General features: G+C 41.5%; 1 protein-coding gene across 1 annotated transcript; it reads left to right on the forward strand.

Annotated features, from left to right (window-relative positions):
* Positions 1–2,821: 2,821 nt before the first annotated feature.
* chrnb1l (cholinergic receptor, nicotinic, beta 1 (muscle) like) lies at positions 2,822–17,985 on the forward strand. Its single transcript, XM_023948868.2, has 11 exons — positions 2,822–3,187; positions 4,441–4,574; positions 4,673–4,717; positions 6,218–6,327; positions 7,966–8,074; positions 8,174–8,321; positions 9,375–9,560; positions 10,119–10,342; positions 10,415–10,596; positions 16,842–16,980; positions 17,059–17,985. The coding sequence occupies exons 1-11, from the start codon at positions 3,094–3,096 to the stop codon at positions 17,197–17,199; spliced, it is 1,512 nt and encodes a 503-aa protein (XP_023804636.1). The 5' UTR covers positions 2,822–3,093; the 3' UTR covers positions 17,200–17,985.
* Positions 17,986–17,991: the final 6 nt, after the last annotated feature.

The following is a 17,991-nucleotide window of genomic DNA, read 5'->3' on the forward strand; positions in this document are numbered from 1 at the left end:
GGAGTCTTCATTGGATGAAGAGCGTAAATGCAGCCACAAGGCCGTGTCACACAGTCACTACATGCATTTTGCACACATTGCACGGATGAAAACTGGTCATACGTGAACATGCGTGGAAAAGGTGGGACAAAAACGGTTGGTTATTTACGTGAAATATTCACAGATGTATCACAAATGAACCACGTCAATAGTACAAATAAGCCACGCAAAGACCACGTGAATTAACGTAGAAAACGAACCTTGGTGATTATTGTGTTGTTTATATGAAATTCATTGGTGGTTCGTGGGATAATTACGTAATTCGACTGTGATAAGTGCGCCGTATACATGAAATTAAAGTTATACATCTTTGGTACATGCGTGAAAAGTCTGTTAGGTATACGTGAAGCGGTCGGGGAAAAACACAAATGAAAAACGCATTTATTTCACACAAAGCTCGTAAGATTTATGTAATAATTGCATATAAATATGTAAAATAGACGTAAACTGCAAAATTGTCAGCCAACCGAAAATCGTGAACAGCTTAAAACCCCTTCAGCAGCTTTTCCACCTGCCATGTCCTCCGTGCAGACACGGCTGGTCGCCGTCCTTTGGCCCAATGTCAATGGGTCACGATCGATGTAGCGGCGTACCAGGTGGCTGTATGTTAGGATCCGTCAATGATTCGGGCCACGCTCGCTGTCTGGGGCTCGGCTTTCGGTGATCTGGGCTTTAAAACCTGTTTCAGTCTGACAACTCATGCAGTAAAATTCTTTATTTTCACAGTGTTTTAGTTTGACAAAAGGCCCCGTACAATTCCATGAGATAAGATTTCCATAAAACTTTTGGGTAATAACTACCCCTAACGGAGCTCACAGGTGGAAGCCGGGGAGGAGGGTGGGACGAAGAACGCAGCGCTGCGGTAAAAAAGACCTGGAATTAAATAGGATGCTGAACAGGTGAGTTGATGAACTGAACCGCCCAAGGGGAGTAACCAAGTAAAACACTGCTGAGTAATCTGCCTGAAAGGCGACCAAGGTCGCTCATTAACACCGGTTTTCATCTAGAATTTTATGACTAGATGTTACACAGATTGAATTATTTGAACCGTGAAACAATCAATGTTTTAAGTTCTTAAATCAAGCTAATGGCTTCCCCGTCTTACTAAATGTAATATTTCTGATTGAAGACTAGTGGAACACAAACTGGATGCTGGACGGAGCGCACTGAATGCCTTTCTCCTCCTGGTGTCAGAATGCCGCCTGCCACACATGCTCAGTAGATATTTCTGTCGCGCTTGTTTTGGTGCTTTCATGTTGAAGCTATTCTTGTGCTTTCGCCCCTCTTTGTAGTCGAGACATAAAGTGCCGGCTCTTTAAATTCCTCTTGTTTTTTATCATTCGAGTGAAGGTGGTCAGATGTGTTGTCAGAATGAGCACTGTGACCCCCCCACCCTGGTGCATCACCTGCTCACTTCTCTAAGAATAGCCCCTGATGGTTGGACGCTGCTGTCGGGGCTCCCTTTGACATGCCTTTGTGGAAATGCATCAGCTCTGTTGAACTGCTGATAGCCCTGCAGCTGAGCTGCATTATCGCCACATGCCCCCCCCCCCAGTTACCTTTATTTCCCCCCTGATAAAGACCACAGACTTTTTTCACAAACTTATTTGGACTCCAAGTTTCAACCTGACAGGAGAAGGAGCTGAAATTCAGAGCCCATCACAGATTCACAACAAAGTACTGGAACTATCTTGTCCTGCTCCTCCCCATGCCACGTCTCCATCCGGCCAACAGAAAATCAGAAAAAAACAGGGACAAAAAGAGCCAAAAAGAAAAGAATCAGAGAAAGATTAACTGAATTTTTGCACAAATCGTTGATGTTGCAACAAAAAGAAATATGTGTTGTTGTTTCCCTTTCGGCTTTTACCCATCAGGGGTCGCCACAGCGAACGAGTCGCATGGTAAACTTGGCAATGTTTTACGCCGGATGCCCTTCCTGACGCAACCCTCTCAAAGCAACCGGGCTTGGGACCGGCACAGAAGTAGAGAAGGGAACAGGGAGCAGCCTGGAGTCGAACCCTGGTTTCACGGACGGAAGGCGCCGCAAACCAGAACGAGCTAAAGCGGCTCCAACAAAGAGAAATATGTGTAAAATGTAAAAATGTTTTCTGTAAGTGAAACAACAAAACAAGAAATATATATAATGTCAGTTAACCTAACTAAACTCTAGGGCAGTGGATCCTGCCCCAGGCCCACATGCCCAAGACCAGTCTTCAACCTGGCATTCACGCCCGTTTATGGCACCACAATTACTCCCAGACCGTATTGACAAATTGTGGTTGATGCTGAGAGGAACACAAAGAAGACAGAACATTGAGCTGCTGCAATAATCATAGTAGAAGAGCAACACACACAATCAGAACGAAGAAGTATCTGAGATGCCAACAACCAGTGGGCTGCTGGGCGGCTGATGGCCTCCAAAGACATTTACACATCATCCAATCAGAGCCACTGCCGGCTGGCGATCCGGCTGCCACCGCCCGCCCTGTGGCCGCCCAGCTGTCGCGCCATTTTGTAGTGGCATCTTTCTTACCAGACCCGCCGTCTTCATTCACGCCAACGATTTTCAAAAAATCGGGAGGCGGCGTGAACTCTTGAAGATTCTGCCGATGGCCTCCCTATCACTTCATGGCTGTCGTGTTTGTGACTGTAGCATAAAACAGGATCCAAGGCAGCTGAGACATCCAAAAATATATATATATATTAAAAGAAAGGGAAAAGTTTTAGTCCTTTTCATCTCCAAACTATGACATGATCTCATGTCAACCCAGCTGCCGTCCCCTCTACCCGAAATAAACGTATTGTTGTTCTTGCTTTACTCCCATCCACCCCATCCTCCTTCTCAGATTGGTGCTCACCAACACGAACACACCACCCAATCAGGCAGTGGTTTTTCCCAGGAATGTACCCCCCAAAAAGGTGAGGGGGGCGGGCGGAAGGCGTGTTGCATGGACAGCAGCACACTTGCCTTTGCTTTAGGAAGCATTTGTCTGTCTGGATTAAGCTGGAAGACAGGAAGTGGCTGACTGAGGCTTTTGGAGTAAAGAGGATGTCATGACGGACATCATGGGCCAAATGAAGATGAAGTTCAGCGTGAGGACGAGTTTCATCGTCTTTGTGTGCATCTCCTTTTGTCTGGCTTTTACTGGTAAGGACGTGAGGTCAGAAAAACAACCGTCTATGCTTCCTTTTTGGTCATAATGATCAAAAATGGATCGATCAGTGTTATTTCCAGTGGGCATAGACTTTGGTTTTGATATTTCAAATGCGTTTATTAACTTTGGGGTTTTTTTTGTTTGTTTTTTGTTGACACCAAATGTGGTCAGTAAAATAGGCTTCTGGCTTTTGATTGCTTCTGAGAAATGGTTTATGGATCTCCTATTTGCTTTTTTTATGGTTACATGGATTTGTTGATTTTTTTTTTATCTCTAATAATTTAAAAAAAAACAATAATCTTTGCAATTTTATCAATATTTAGCTGCAAACGGGTGTAAAAGAATCTCTTTAAATAATCTGTTCTGTGTGTCAAGTCCCACCTTTGCACAAAAATAAACCCATAAGATCATCTAGGACTGTTATTTTTCCTGGAATGCCTTATGAACTGCATCAGTAAGTCATTGTTTGTTAATCAGGATCTATTTTTGTGATTGATAAAGCAGCTATCTCAGAAATCCCTCTGATCCCTGCTCCCCTGCTGCATATCAATTGCATCAGCAGTCACCTTTGTGCGCCTGCGAACAGCACCTGCCTGCTGCCTCTGGGTGTCCGGCCTGCCCTTGACCTCCAACATTTTGGTCTCCTGAATGTAAATAGTGTCCCAAGCATGTCAACCTGGACAATTCTGCCTTTTTTGACTTGCCCTATCCAGCAGCTAAATAGATCAGCGCTGATAGACAGGTGTTACATTGTAATTGGGGGTTGGGAATCTTTGGACACAGGATGAGTATATTTGTATAAACCCTTTTTGTATTTGCAAGTTTCTGCCATTTATTAAAAGTGTAATTGTAAACAAATACAGTTTTTCCAGATGATTTGACATGACTGTGATAGAACAATATCTCCTTTACACCCTTTTTGCTCATGGTAGGAATCCCAAACCAAAGGACGCATGGTTCATTAGCTGTTGTGTCAATACTTAATGAGAACTTAAAGGATTTTTTTATTTTGGCCAAAAAGTCCTGATTTATCCTGGTGGTTACTGTGCATTTAAGTCAAAGTCCAATAAGTTGCACCCCTCCTGACAGTGTAAACTTTGTTTTTTCCATTTGACCGGTCAGCTGGAGGAGTGGTGGGGCCAATGTGACCCCCAATGTTGTCAAGCCTGTGGGTTCCATGTTCTTTGACCAAAACGAGCTCCTGTTGCTGTCATTTCTTGCTCTTCTGCTTTGTCGATTCATCCAGGAGCCTCTGAGACAGAAAGAAATCTCCATCAGAAATTATTCCAGAACTACAACTTGAAAGTCAGACCAGCTCGCTACTGGGAGGAGAAGGTGATGGTGCGGGTGGGGATGACTCTTTCCCAGCTTGTCAGCTTGGTAAATACAATCACATGCTGATGTGGGTGTTATTCAGTGGGTGTGGACACGTTTAGAGAGCCACAAAACTTTACCCTGCTGTGTTTGTTTCGCTGCAGAACGAGAAGAATGGTGAGATGACAACAAACGTCTACATGAACATGGTACAAACGTAAAAACTGAGCCTTTCTTTCCTTCTTTAAAGTCCCACTCTGATGGTCTTATAATCAATTTTTAAAGTTGTCTTGTGATTATGATTATTAGCGAAGATAAAAAAAACTTTGTGTCTACGACATGGTTTCTGCAGAGCGGCAGTAGTTCATTAAAAATTTGCCTTTTTACACTCTCTACCACTAGCTTACAACCTCTCACAGCCTCAACCTAACATTACTGGTGCAACAAAAATGGCAAGCTATGTCGGAGCTATCCAGCCATATAGCACCAGCTCGGACGAGGAAAACAAAGACGTTTATGGATCGAAGAGCTGGGAGTTTGTGGCCCTCCCAGTGTATTTGTGATGTCACCACTACAATTCATTTTGCTGTCTGCTCCTGATTCACAATTTCAATAAAGAAATACTCAATTTTAAGCCTAATTTTCTGTTATAAATGTCCTCCATCATTAAATAAATGTGACATAAACACGTTAAACATGCCAAAAACACAATTTCCATCTGAGTGGGTCTTTTAAAAGGTTTTTGGTGCTTTCCTGGCTGGGCTGGGGCGGCGCTCTCTTTCCCTCCGCGCCTCCCTGCTCTCTGGCTCTGGGGGCCTCACGGCGGTCCTGCTGGCCCTGGCCTGGGTGGCGGTCTTGGTCGCCCGGGGGGCGGTTGTTCCCTGCCGGTTCCCGTATGGCGTTGGGGGAATTCCGGCTGCCGCTGCTGCTGCGGCGGGGGTCTTGGGGTGGGGATGGCTGGGCGCTCCTCCTCCTTCTTTTCACATTCCACCATCCATTTTAGAAGAACATAAACACTCACCTGAGCACAGGTGTTAGCTCACCTTTGCACTAATAGTTTGCATGACTGAATGACTGAAAGATTTCACACTAGTTGGTTTTAAGGCATAGGTATGCGTTCGTGAACACTATCTGTTTTGTGTGCATGTTGACATGTGAACATTTTTTGCAGCTAGCAGGTGTGTTGATAATATTTGAGTGTGTGTGAACAGGCCCCGCCCTTTTTGTACTACATTTGAACCGTACCGTAATGATAAACAACCAGTAAACCTGTCTGCTCTATGCTGCTTCATGGTCTTACCCCCCTTCCCCTCCTATTATCACCCTCCTACCCCCCCTCTCTAACATCCCTCTCTCTTCTTCCCCTCTTTCCTTTTCCGTCCGGTCCAACACCAAAGATTTTCAATCATGGATGAAATGAATAAAGTTTGGCCTCAATTACAAAAGGGGTTTATTCAGTCATACCTTTGGTATTGTCTGAAGATTAATAACCCCTCTTGTTAAAGTAAAATAAGTCCAACACAAGAGGCCCTCAGCTCTCATCTGCCTGCCTAGCTGTTGGACAGGACAAGTAAAAAAAAATAATAAAAAAAAAAAAAAAAAAGGTTTTTGATATCGCCACCTTTTTGTTGTGTTGTTTGTTCATGAGTTTCCCACGCTCCCCACTAATGTATCTGACCCACTTTTCTTAATTTTTCCATTCAACCCAGCAATGGTCAGACTACAGGTTGTCATGGAAACCAGAAGAGTATGACAACATTGATGTTTTGAGAATTCCAGCCAATAAGGTGTGGCGTCCCGACATCTACCTCATCAACAAGTGAGTGGATGGGATTGTCAAATATTTAAATATTTCCATTAAAACCTGTTGTTTTGCAACCGCTTCAGAAAGGAGAAAAACACAGACAGCTGCAGAAAAAACATGTTAAATCCATATTATGACATTTATACTCATTATGATAGGTGATTGTTCTTTTCTTTTAAGGCTCAGACTATGAACCCAGAAATTCTAACTTTTAAAAACAGTATAAACAAATCAAAGTACCTTAGTTTGCTTCATCTCTGTCTTTAATGGATGCTAAAGAGCCTCTGTTAGCACTGTGAAAACCAAAAGAGCCAAAGTAAATGAGAGAAAAATCCGGCCCTGGAGTAAACTAACTTTGTTTTTCAAAAAAATTAGGTCAAACGAGGCTTTAATGGATCACTGGCCACTTGTTTGTTTCATGAATAGAGAGGATGAAAGGAGCTGCCAGCAGTTCTGACCTCAACCCTGCTGGACTCTTGAGACCACACAGGCTGGCTCTGGACAAATGCTATGAAGAGCTGAATACTTGAATATCAGTGTCAAAGTAGCTGTGTAGGAGGATTGACGCCTTGTGTGGTTCTCCTGCACCACACTGAAACCCCTGTTTGTCTTATGAACAGCTTGTTTGGCGCACTGGTGCAGCAGTAGGGTGGTTGACCCATCAGTGTGTGAATGTGTGGGTGAATGGGACTGTCACTGTAAAGCGCTTTGGACCTTCGAGGAAGGTGGAAAAGCCCCATACAAGTATACACTATTTACCGTTTGTTTAATTTCTAGGATCTGATGTATCTTCCGATACCCATACACTCAACTTCCAGCTAAGGATGAATGAATGAATTTACGTGGAAAAAGTGAGAAAAGTTGTGGTTTTTATGTGAAATTTTTACAGATATATCATGAATAAACCACGTTAAAACCAAGGAAAAACTATGATTAACCCTTGTGCTATTCAAGGCGCTTTAATGTTGGGAGTGGGGTCATCTAGACCCCACAAGACAGTGCGCTGAACCTTTTTTCTTCAATGATTTGTGATCTTCACTGGTGTCCATGGATTACATGAAATCCTCTCCACTTATATCCACCTTTGCCATGGTAGGAAGAACACGTCAATGTAAGGATCGGGTCATCGTGACCCCATAGGATAGCACAAGGGATAAACCAGACAAAGAACACCTAAATCAACGTGGAACATGAACCACGTGTGATGATTGCGCTGTTCATACGCATTTCATTGGTGGTTTATGCATCAATTGCGTAATTTGAACTTGATATGTGTGCCTTATATCCGATATAAAAGTTACGCATCGGTGGTACATGCGTGAAAAGTCTCTCAGAAATATGTGGAACGGTCGTGGAAAGAGACAAATTTGCATGTGAACTCACAAAATTTAGGCACAATTGCATAATATTTACACAATTTATGTCAACAAAGACGGAAATTTCATGTGGAAAATGCGCAAAATGTGCGTAGTTGCTGTATGACTTTAGAAAAGCAAATTACCTCTTCTTACCGAGTCTTACCGATCTAACAGTTTTTCTTATATCAATTTGTCTCGCATGTTTTTGATGGGGTTAACGTGTCTGTATGTGTGAACATGGGCTAGAAATGGCCAGCCTGTATTCTGAGCTTCACACTTGTGTCCTCCTTCACAGTAATGATGGCCATTTTGACGTGGCGTTGTATGTCAACGTCTTGGTGTACAGCGACGGGACCATCAACTGGCTGCCACCAGCCATCTACCGCAGTGCCTGCTCCATTGATGTACTCTTCCAACCTATGACTTTCAGTTATTCATATTTCTCTTTGTTGAATCTTAGTTTTTTGATGGTATTTTACATTTTTTCATCTGTCCATCCATAGGTGGCTTACTTTCCATTTGACTGGCAAAACTGCAGTATGGTTTTCCGTTCATACACCTACGATGCCTCGGAGGTCGACCTACAGTATTTTCTCGATGATGACGGCAAAGAAATCCATGAAATCGTCATAGATGAAAATGCTTTCACTGGTCAGTACTTACTTTTGACTCCTCTAGGAGTCTAATCCCTATTTGTAATTCGGTCCCACAGCAGTCCTGGAGTGCGAAAACCAGATTGATTTAGCAAGTTTTTTTTTCTCACTGCGCTTTTGAGTGAAGATTTCACTAAAATCGCCAAAATCTCCTATATGGCTTTAAAAATGCTTAATTATCCACTAACAAATTCAAAATAGGCATTTTGGGGATATAAAAAAGGACGTTTTAAAATTTTTATGGGATGGCCTCAGGACCCACAGCTTGGTGGCCATTTGGGAACAAAGTCTGAAATTTGGCCATTTTCACGATATGGGAAAAGAAAACTTTTTTTGTGTGAATTTTGAGTGAATTTCGCACACGAGCCTTGGGAAAAGGCTAACATCTTGAACTTTCAACAAAGAAAATCGTCAAAGTGCCTACTATAAATTTAAACTCCTACCAGGATTTAAATGTATAAACTGATAACTCATCAACCATCATTGGAAGGATACATGGGAAATAAATGTTGGTTTTAACATTTGTACGGCATTTGAGCTTGTAAATGTGGGGTTGCCCTGTTGCTCGCACATTTTTTAGTATCAGTATATTGTGAAAATTGAATGCATGAAACCCTGGGTCAATCTGATCGAGATTATATAATGCAGCATATGAACATATAGTAATGCTGGCATGGTTAGCAAAAAATCCCAGTTGCTAAGGAAATCACAAAATTTACTTTTGCAGATTCTTCTAAAACTTACATAGATTTGTTCATCATCCCCAAGAAAACTTAACATATAATGGTTGCTATGGAGATAAAGCCAACATAAGAGCCGCCATGTGAAAATAGTGGTTTTTTTTTCCAGGAATCTGTTGCATGTAGCTCAGACCAGAGTGGCAGGGGCAGAGTGGGGGAAATAAGGGGCGTGTAGCTGCCAGTGAGGTCATGTCAGGAGGGTTTAAAGGGCCGGTTGACCCATGAGCCGGCATCATTTCTCGGTTCATAGTCTGAGCCTTCACCTGCGGGCCATACCGTGCTGCTAACTGTTTTTGTTTTAACCTGCTCAGAGAACGGAGAATGGGCCATCTGTCACAAACCTACAAGAAAGAATGTCAAGGATGGCCTGTATGAGGACATCACCTTCTACCTCATCATCGAGAGGAAACCTCTGTTCTACATCATCAACATCATTTTGCCCTGCATCCTCACCAGTGTACTGGCTATATTTGTCTTCTATCTGCCTCCTGGAGCAGGTCAGCACATCCAACATGTTTTGACATCAATAGCAAGAAAAATGCACGAGGCGAATGTAGTTGTGTAACCCTTGTGCTATCTTAGATGACCCCACCCTTACATTGACGTGTTCTCCCTACCATGACAAAGGTGGATAAAGGTGGAAAGATTTCATGTAATCCATGGACACCAGTGAAGATCACAAATCATTGAAGAAAAAAGGTTCAGAGCACTGTCTAGTGGGTCTAGATGACCCAACTCCCAATGTTAAAGTGCCTAGGATAGCACAAGGGCTGATGCTAGAAGGCTTTAACGAGGTCAAACATCTACTTAAACCAATATTAGACCTTGTGGTAGAGCACTTTTTTTAGAAAATGTTGACTATTGCGGACATGACTCAATGTCCATAAGTAAGAGTGGAAATCCAGGTTCAACAGATACATTAAAGAACGTTTAGATTAGATTTGTTTTATTGTCATTGTCCGTTGTACAATTATATTGAAGATTGAACGTCCTATAACATCTGAATCTGCAGGCTAATCTGTTCTGCCCTGTTGTCTTGACCGTCCTCTCTTCAGGAGAAAAGATGACTCTCTCCATTTCCGTCCTCATCGCTCTCACTGTCTTCATGTTGCTGCTGGCTGACAAGGTTCCAGAGACGTCCCTCAGCACCCCCATCATCGTCAACTACGTCATGTTCACCATGATCCTCGTCACATTCTCTGTCATCCTGAGCGTGGTCGTCCTCAACCTCCACCACCGAACGCCCAGCACACACATCATGCCAAACTGGGTCCGAAAGGTACTGAGTGTCAACATTAGGTTTCATCTAAACATGGGTAGGAGGCAGATTCATCAAATATACTTTCTCCAGGTCTTTATTCACATCTTACCTAAATATATTGGTATGATGAGACCAAAAATAGAGGATCCGCTGCTGGAGGAGGAGTCCTCTGAGGACAGCTCTACAACCCTGGGTTTTGGTGGTAGACATCCGGGAGGAGAGTACTTCTTTCGCAAGATCAACCCAGATCTAGTGTTACCCTGGAGAGGCAGGTAGGACTACGTTATCTGACAAAGGGATGGGTATCGTTTGGATGTTATCTGGTGCCGAGCCGGTACTTTTGAAACACTTCCAGTGCCTAAACGATGCTCGAACCGGTGCTTAAAAACATGCTAAAACAGTGTGATGAAGCAGCATGACAGGGTGAAGGAGAGCACTTAAATGTGTCTGAGAATGCTTAGATCATTCTAATACTTTTTTAGCTTTCCAATCGCTGGAAAGCTAAAAAATTTGTTAGAATTGTATAGCAGAGGGGGATATAATAGTGATAATAAAAGTGATTGACATGTCTGAAACAAAGCACAGAAATCTGTGTTTTTATAAAGTACCATGTGTTTTTACCATGTACCATGTACATCAAGTTTTGGTACCCATCCCTTCATATGAGGACATGAAGAATCCATTTGTGACAAAATGTGCCAGTAGACGACGCTTTCAAATTGTCTGTAGCAGCCGTCCAATTTTTTTCTTGGATGGAGCTCAGGAGCATGTGCAGAAATTCTTGTGTATTTACCTCAAATTTAATTTGCCGTCTTTCCACAGCAACCATTATTAAACATTGCCAAATCCCCACTTATATAGTAGTCCTCATTGGCATGAAAATATATCCATATATCATTGCAACAACTCCTTGTCAATCAGATTATGTTTGTGATAAATACTTGTGATGAATTTTTTCATGGAAGTTCCTCACATTCGCATTGTTGCTGTATAGAATTTGAGTAATATTTTAGATTTTTTTTTATAGCTACGGTGGCCCTGAAGTGCAAATCACAGCAACAAATCACAATTAACAACGGTTGAAAAAGCAAAACAATTTTTTTAAACAGCATTGCATTTAAGGAAGAAGAAAAATCCAGAATCCAAATCTAAAAAGAATAAAAAACAAGAAAACTTTTTGAAAACAAAAGTTATTTTTCAGAAAAAATGTAAATGCTACAAAAAATGAATAATAAACCTGAAAAGGTAGATACTATGGGACATCACTGATTGTATGATGATATTGCTTCAAGTCAAATAACTTTAGGTTGAAATGGTTGAAATCGTACCTACCATTTCTGTAGAAGAAATAAAAAAAACTAAGAAATTTACAGATATCAAAACAAAACGGTAAAAAATTAAACTGTCCAATTGTGTTGTGTGGTTGTCATGGTAACATAGATGACTGGAGATTTGGACAGATTTGGCAATTATTTATAATCTAACTTAAAAACAAAAATCCATATTAAAACCATCTTCACCATTAAAATATGACCCTAAGGCATCATTTCTACGGTTGCAGTTTCTGTCCACTTCGGATGCAGTTCGATTCCTTAACCTGCCATATTTTTCCTGAAATCCTTGTAGACAACGGAGGGGGATTGTTTTTATTTTCTTCTTAAAGGCACTGCGGTCCGTCCAGCTTCATGTTAGCTAATCTTATTATAGACGCGGGCCTTGACACCCGGCTCAGGCATCGCAAACATCACAGCGGCCCGGTGAACCTGGCTTCTCGGCATCTCTCGTCTGGCTCCAAAGGCATCAGATTCAGCCGCAGCTAAGCCCCGCTTCTCCATCTACAGTCGCCAGCCTCTAAGCCTCTGTTTAGGTTGGGTATTAGGGGGGATAATCCAACAGAAGGAGAAGGAAGGGTAAAGAATGGATGGAGGTACAAAAGTGGAAGTGAAGGCTGTTATTGAGTGATCTGGGCAGATGGTCAGGTTACGCCTTTTACAGTTCAAGTTTCATCTGACATCAGGAATAAAAACTGGACCATAGCTACTCTGTGACTTTCATGTGTTGGGTCTATGATAAAATCTATGAAATACATTGGTGATAATACTAGTTTACAGCCATTGAAATTGATTATTTTCTAGCACTTTTTAGCACCAAAAATGTGAAAAACTTAGTCGGATACAATTATTTTAGAGATATTTGTAGCTTTTTTGTTAAAAGTTACACGAGGTCATACATTTATATTTATGGTTTTTGTGTTGTTTATTTGAATTTAGTTCATTTTTCTCCTTTTTTTAAATTGTATTTTGCACATTTCTTTAGATTTAAGGTATTCGTTCACTTCAGGTTTTTTGTTTGTACTTTGGGTTTCTTTATTAGATGTGAAATTCCCATGTTTTACACGATGTTCACATCGTCCTCGACTACACACAATCAAGTCGCCACTTCTCAGGAAAAGTCTACGTAAAAATGTGTTAATGCAGTTTTGGGGTGTAGCTATGCATACTCTTAAGACCATTGTCGGGCTCCACGTACAAAAACCGCTGCTGTTGAAAGTTAAACTTTGACCAATCATGAACTCAGATTTGGTAGTGAGATGTGAATGATGTCCTCTCTATTTAACGTAAGTACCAACCGTTTGACAATTGATCATGGAGGGTAAATTAATAATTGCGATTTATGCCCGACTGGAAGTAAAAACTCTGGAGAAAAACTGATGTGATTTACACCGCTTCGACATTTTGCACCAAGCCTCTTCCAACTGTAGGTAACACACGTGCACTAGTACAGTCGACATAGAAGACGAAGTACCTCCCTGCTTGTCCAGTGTGACCATGGGCATGTGACGCACTAGTGCACGTTCTTGAACGCGCGTCACATGCCGTTAGTGTCCGTAGCTTTAGCTCTCCTAAGCTAAAGGCCGTGTCACACAACCACTACCTATATTGTGCGTCTTTTCCACATACGAAACTTCGGTCTATCATGATTGATGTGTGATCTACATAATTGAAGTGTTTCTTGTGTTTGTCATTCGTCAATGTGCGCAGATGTCCGTTAAGAGTTTCAGCCGACGCGTCTTTCTGTGAATTTGGTTCCTGCTTTTTCAAATTATTGGGTTGGTTGAGAAGTAGACAGTTAACATGTATTTAGTGTAGGTTATATGCAATTATTATGCAAATTTTGTGGAAATTTTTTTGGCTTTCCACAACCCTTCCACGTACGTGTAACGGATTTTTCACATATGTACAACCGATGTATTACTTTTATATCACGTCTTCGGCGCACATATCACGTTAACCCTTGTGCTACCCTAGGCACTTTAACATTGGGAGTTGGGTCATCTAGACCCACTAGACAGTGCTCTGAACCTTTTTTCTTCAATGATTTGTGATCTTCACTGGTGTCCATGGATTACATGAAATCTTTCCACCTTTATCCACCTTTGTCATGGTAGGGAGAACACGTCAATGTAAGGGGGGGGTCATCTAAGATAGCACAAGGGTTAAAATGACGTAATTGACAACCCAATAATCACGCAAGGTTCATGTTCTACGTTGATTTTTGTGTTCTTTGCCTGGTTTATTCCTACTTCTTCTGTGGTTTTAAAGCGGCTCATTCCTGATATTCCTGACCTGTGAATATTTCATATAACGACCACAATTTCATCCAAGCAAAATCTACATAGTGGGTGCGTGACACTACCTTAACACCTCCAGTTCTGTAGTTTGCAAACCAAACCAACCATTTAAGTGACTTTCTCGTCGTCCCTGTTTATTATGTAGCAATACCTGATGGACAAATCTATAAAAAAAAAAGTTGTACACTAGGAGTATTAAGGGTGAGAATGAAAGATAATCAGTGTAACGCCCTCTCAGTTTAAGGTTTCTTTTTCCGTGTGAATTGGTGAGTAATGAATCTAAGCCGCAGCACGCCGTCTATGTGTCATCACATGCCTTTGCTTCATGCTAATCCCCTCGTACCGCACCAGGAGCCAGTTCACCCGCCCTCCCCGTCTCTGTTTGGACCCTTTTGTTTCTGCACATTGTTAACGCATCTCACAGGATGAAACTGAACACCACCAACACGGACAGGCGTACTGTTGTGTGTCTAAAAACACGCAAGCTATAGGAATGAGGTGATGGCATCTTATAAGCATCTTTTAAACATGAACGATTGGCGATTGGATCCAACTGATACAGTAGTGCTTGATCAACCCTGTTATGGTCTGTTGCTGCTGGTTTAAATCTTTTTTTTTAAACTCGTCTGTAGTATTATCCAAGAACTACTAAACAGGATTTGATGCTTCTGAAAGACCCAAAAAGGCATCTACACTGTAAAAGAAAATGTCCTCATCAAAACTACATAAAAGTATGAAATGTTTTATTGATGTTTTTCTTGTAATAAGTAAAAAGTCTCCCAATAGGACTAGCAGAATTTGTCTTGGAAGGGTTTAAAAAATAAATTGTGATGTCCTGATCCTTTATGGCTAAATTTAATCTTGAAATTAGCTTTAAATGCTCCTATATTGGTCTATTCCTCTGTCAATTGGAAATATTATAAACGAGCGTATATTGTTTACAAAAAAGTTGTATCTCTTCAAAGTATGTACATTTATATACATAGGTACATGGTTGTACTTTTTTCACAAAACTATTTGTGTTTTAACTGTTACAAGAATCCAATTATCCTTCATTCCTGACCAATTTTATTTACTTTTACGTATATCAATGTAGAACATGAACCATGTGTGATTATGGCGCTGATTATTTACATATCATAAGTGATTCGTGGGTCAATAAGGTCAATTGACCGTGTTGTGTGCGCCTTATACGCAATATAAAAGTCATTCATCAGTGGTACATGCTTGAAAAGTCCGTTAGAAATACATCTTGGAAAGCCACAAATTTGTGAATGCATTTCCCAAAAATTACAAACAATTGTGTAAGATTTACGTGTTAATTGTGTATAACCCTTGTGCTATCCTATGACCCCACCCTTACATTGATGTGTCCAAAATAGTTAAAAGAATTTCTGGCTAAATCATTGGCTGTCACACATGTCCACCTCACCAAAATCCCACCCTTTTGCACACATTTTGGACGCCGCTACCCGGACCCTTTCAGCTCAAACGGAAACTATATATATATCGGTTAATTTCAATGGGAATGTTCTTTTCTGACAGGCTCATTTTCTCTCCTGGTATGTTGGAGAAATGTTTGAGACTCATCGTGAAGGATTATCACCAAACCAATATGTGGTTCGAGTCCAGGTCAGTCGTGAACGGCGTGCTGTCGGCGAGGCGGCGTGGCTCACATGTTTCGTTTTACGAAGCAGCTGCACGAGTGGAAGAATGAGCCGGTCAAAAGTGTCACATAAAGGCGGCGTGCAGTGGATGTCAGGCGGCATGCATGTCCCGACGACGCCCCTGATGTTATGTTTCAGCAGTTCTGCGGTCATTACTCATGACATGCATGACATGAATCTCCGCCTGTGACGCACCGTCCAGGGCGCTGCTGCGCTTCCCGCTAATCCCTGACACAAAGTCCGAGAATCTCCTCGCCACGCCGGAGCGATGTGAGATTCCACAGTCTATTTTTACTGCAGGTGTGTTTCACCATCCTGCCTCACTGACAGTTTTGTGACGTTTATGACATGAGATCTGTTTATGGATCTACGAAAGGGAGGGAGGCTTTTCAAAATAAAAGCCGATTCGTTTCTGTGGATAAGTCCCACGTCAACACATGAAAATAAACATGATTAAATTGAAATGATAGGAAGAGACTGTTACGGAGAGGAAGAAAACGATTCAACACTCGCCAAAGCTACCACCATGGTGGCCATAGAACAGTAACTCAGACCGACACGGACCAATCTCTGCTTACAGACGACGTCTGTCTCCAACATGGGCGGCATCAGTATCGTTCAAAATGACAAAGGAACTGGCTTCATTTGGTTGTCGCTAAAAGTTTGTCATTTCCCATGGATGACATCACACAACACTAACTCAGTCCAGTTCTCATACACAGTCAATATATTAATTATTCATAGAGGATTCATTTTATGCAATAAATTTTAGGCTTTGAGTGGTAAAAACTTTAAACAGCACAAACAATGTCTACTTTTGTCAACAGAATTTTTGTTTTGCCCACGGTCACATATCCCACAATGCCTCTGCGCTGCGACCTAAATGCATGATTTTCAGCTAATTCAGGAGGTGGCTGTCAAGGACCTGCAAATGAAATTGGCCACCAAGGTTTTCAGAAAAAGTTCAATTGTACCTGATACTTTTTCGACATCGGTCAGTGTCCGCCCAGACACGTTTGGAAATGTGTACGGTGCATGCTATACTGCCTCCCAGTGGCTGGGTCAGCACATTACATTCCAGATTTTCTGGCATCGCACGTTATGTATGGATGTTTCCAGAAGAAACGTTCCAAATCAAAACGAGGTCGCTTCAGGGGAACTAAAGATGAAAAACTGCTGCTGTAAAACTTGTTTTTAAGGTTTTCTTTCTGTATTGCAGATGTGAGAGCGCCGTCCACCTACAGCGGCTTCCCAACACTGACAGCTACTGCCTGGTCCTGCCTCCCAACCTGAAGTCGGCCATCGCCGCCGTCACTTACATGGCAGAGCAGCTGAGGAAGCAGGACATAGACGACACGGTGAGTATCCGCTGGCTCCAAGTCAGAGTCTTGGTGACTGATGGACATGTTTCTGCCCCCTCCCCCCCCTCCCTACAGATGACAGGGGACTGGCAGTTTATCGCCTTGGTGGTGGACCGACTCTTTTTGTGGTTGTTTGTCGTCATCACCACCCTGGGGACCCTGGCCATGTTCCTGGATGCCAGCTTCAACTACACACCTGACAACCCATTCCCATAGAGGACCACACACACACACACACACACTGCGGTTGTCACTCCTCTGTGATCACTGAACCTGACGTTCCTTGACTGAAGATTCCTCGTAGCTTTGATAGATTGTTCCTTGTGATCACGCCGTCCAGCCCGTTGGTGTTTAGCTCTATAGGAAATTTTTGTTTTGTTTTGTTATCATTGGACTCTTACATCTCATTTCTTTCATCTGAAATCTGCTGTGACTTACATGGTCGCCAACACTGCAGTACGAAATGTGGACACTAGAGAGCAGTAAGAAGCTAAAAAGGTTCAAAAAAGCAACTATTCTGTGCAAAAAGGACATTAAATTCCCCGTAAAAACTAAAAGAAATTGTATTTTTACAAACTTTTAGGCACCTGTACGGATTATTGTGTATCTAACCAAAGTAAATACTTTTTTTTACTTTTACTTTGAGTCTGAAGTTTTTTTTAAATACTACTGCTGTCTAAAATCATCTGGACCTGTTTGACAGATGAGTGTATTCAATTATTGTGTCATTACATTTAAATTTATCTTTCATTTGGTCATATTTTTATATAATATTTAATTTATTTCTTAATGAAATATTATTTATATGTAGTTAGTTTTTCTTTTTTTGTCTTCCTTTAACTTAAATTTAGAAATTATTATTTCTTATTAAAGTTTGTGATTTTTAATTTAGGTTTTTATTTATTTTATTAAATACTTTTCAAATATCATGTTTTAAGTTTCTGTGATTCATTCAAAAATTATCCCTTTTTTCTAAATCTATTAAAAAGTTGTGCATAAGAATATAGC

This window comes from Oryzias latipes, chromosome 18, assembly GCF_053564925.1.
Source record: "Oryzias latipes strain Hd-rR chromosome 18, Olatipes_Hd-rR_3.1".
Lineage (NCBI taxonomy): Eukaryota > Metazoa > Chordata > Actinopteri > Beloniformes > Adrianichthyidae > Oryzias > Oryzias latipes.

Excerpts from the sequence above, each read along its gene's own strand:
- chrnb1l (XM_023948868.2), top strand. The coding sequence starts at position 3,094 with ATGACGGACATCATGGGCCAAATGAAGATGAAGTTCAGCGTGAGGACG. Across the intron at positions 4,718-6,217 it reads CAAACGTCTACATGAACATG|CAATGGTCAGACTACAGGTT; the intron begins GTACAAACGTAA and ends CATTCAACCCAG. Across the intron at positions 6,328-7,965 it reads GACATCTACCTCATCAACAA|TAATGATGGCCATTTTGACG; the intron begins GTGAGTGGATGG and ends CCTCCTTCACAG.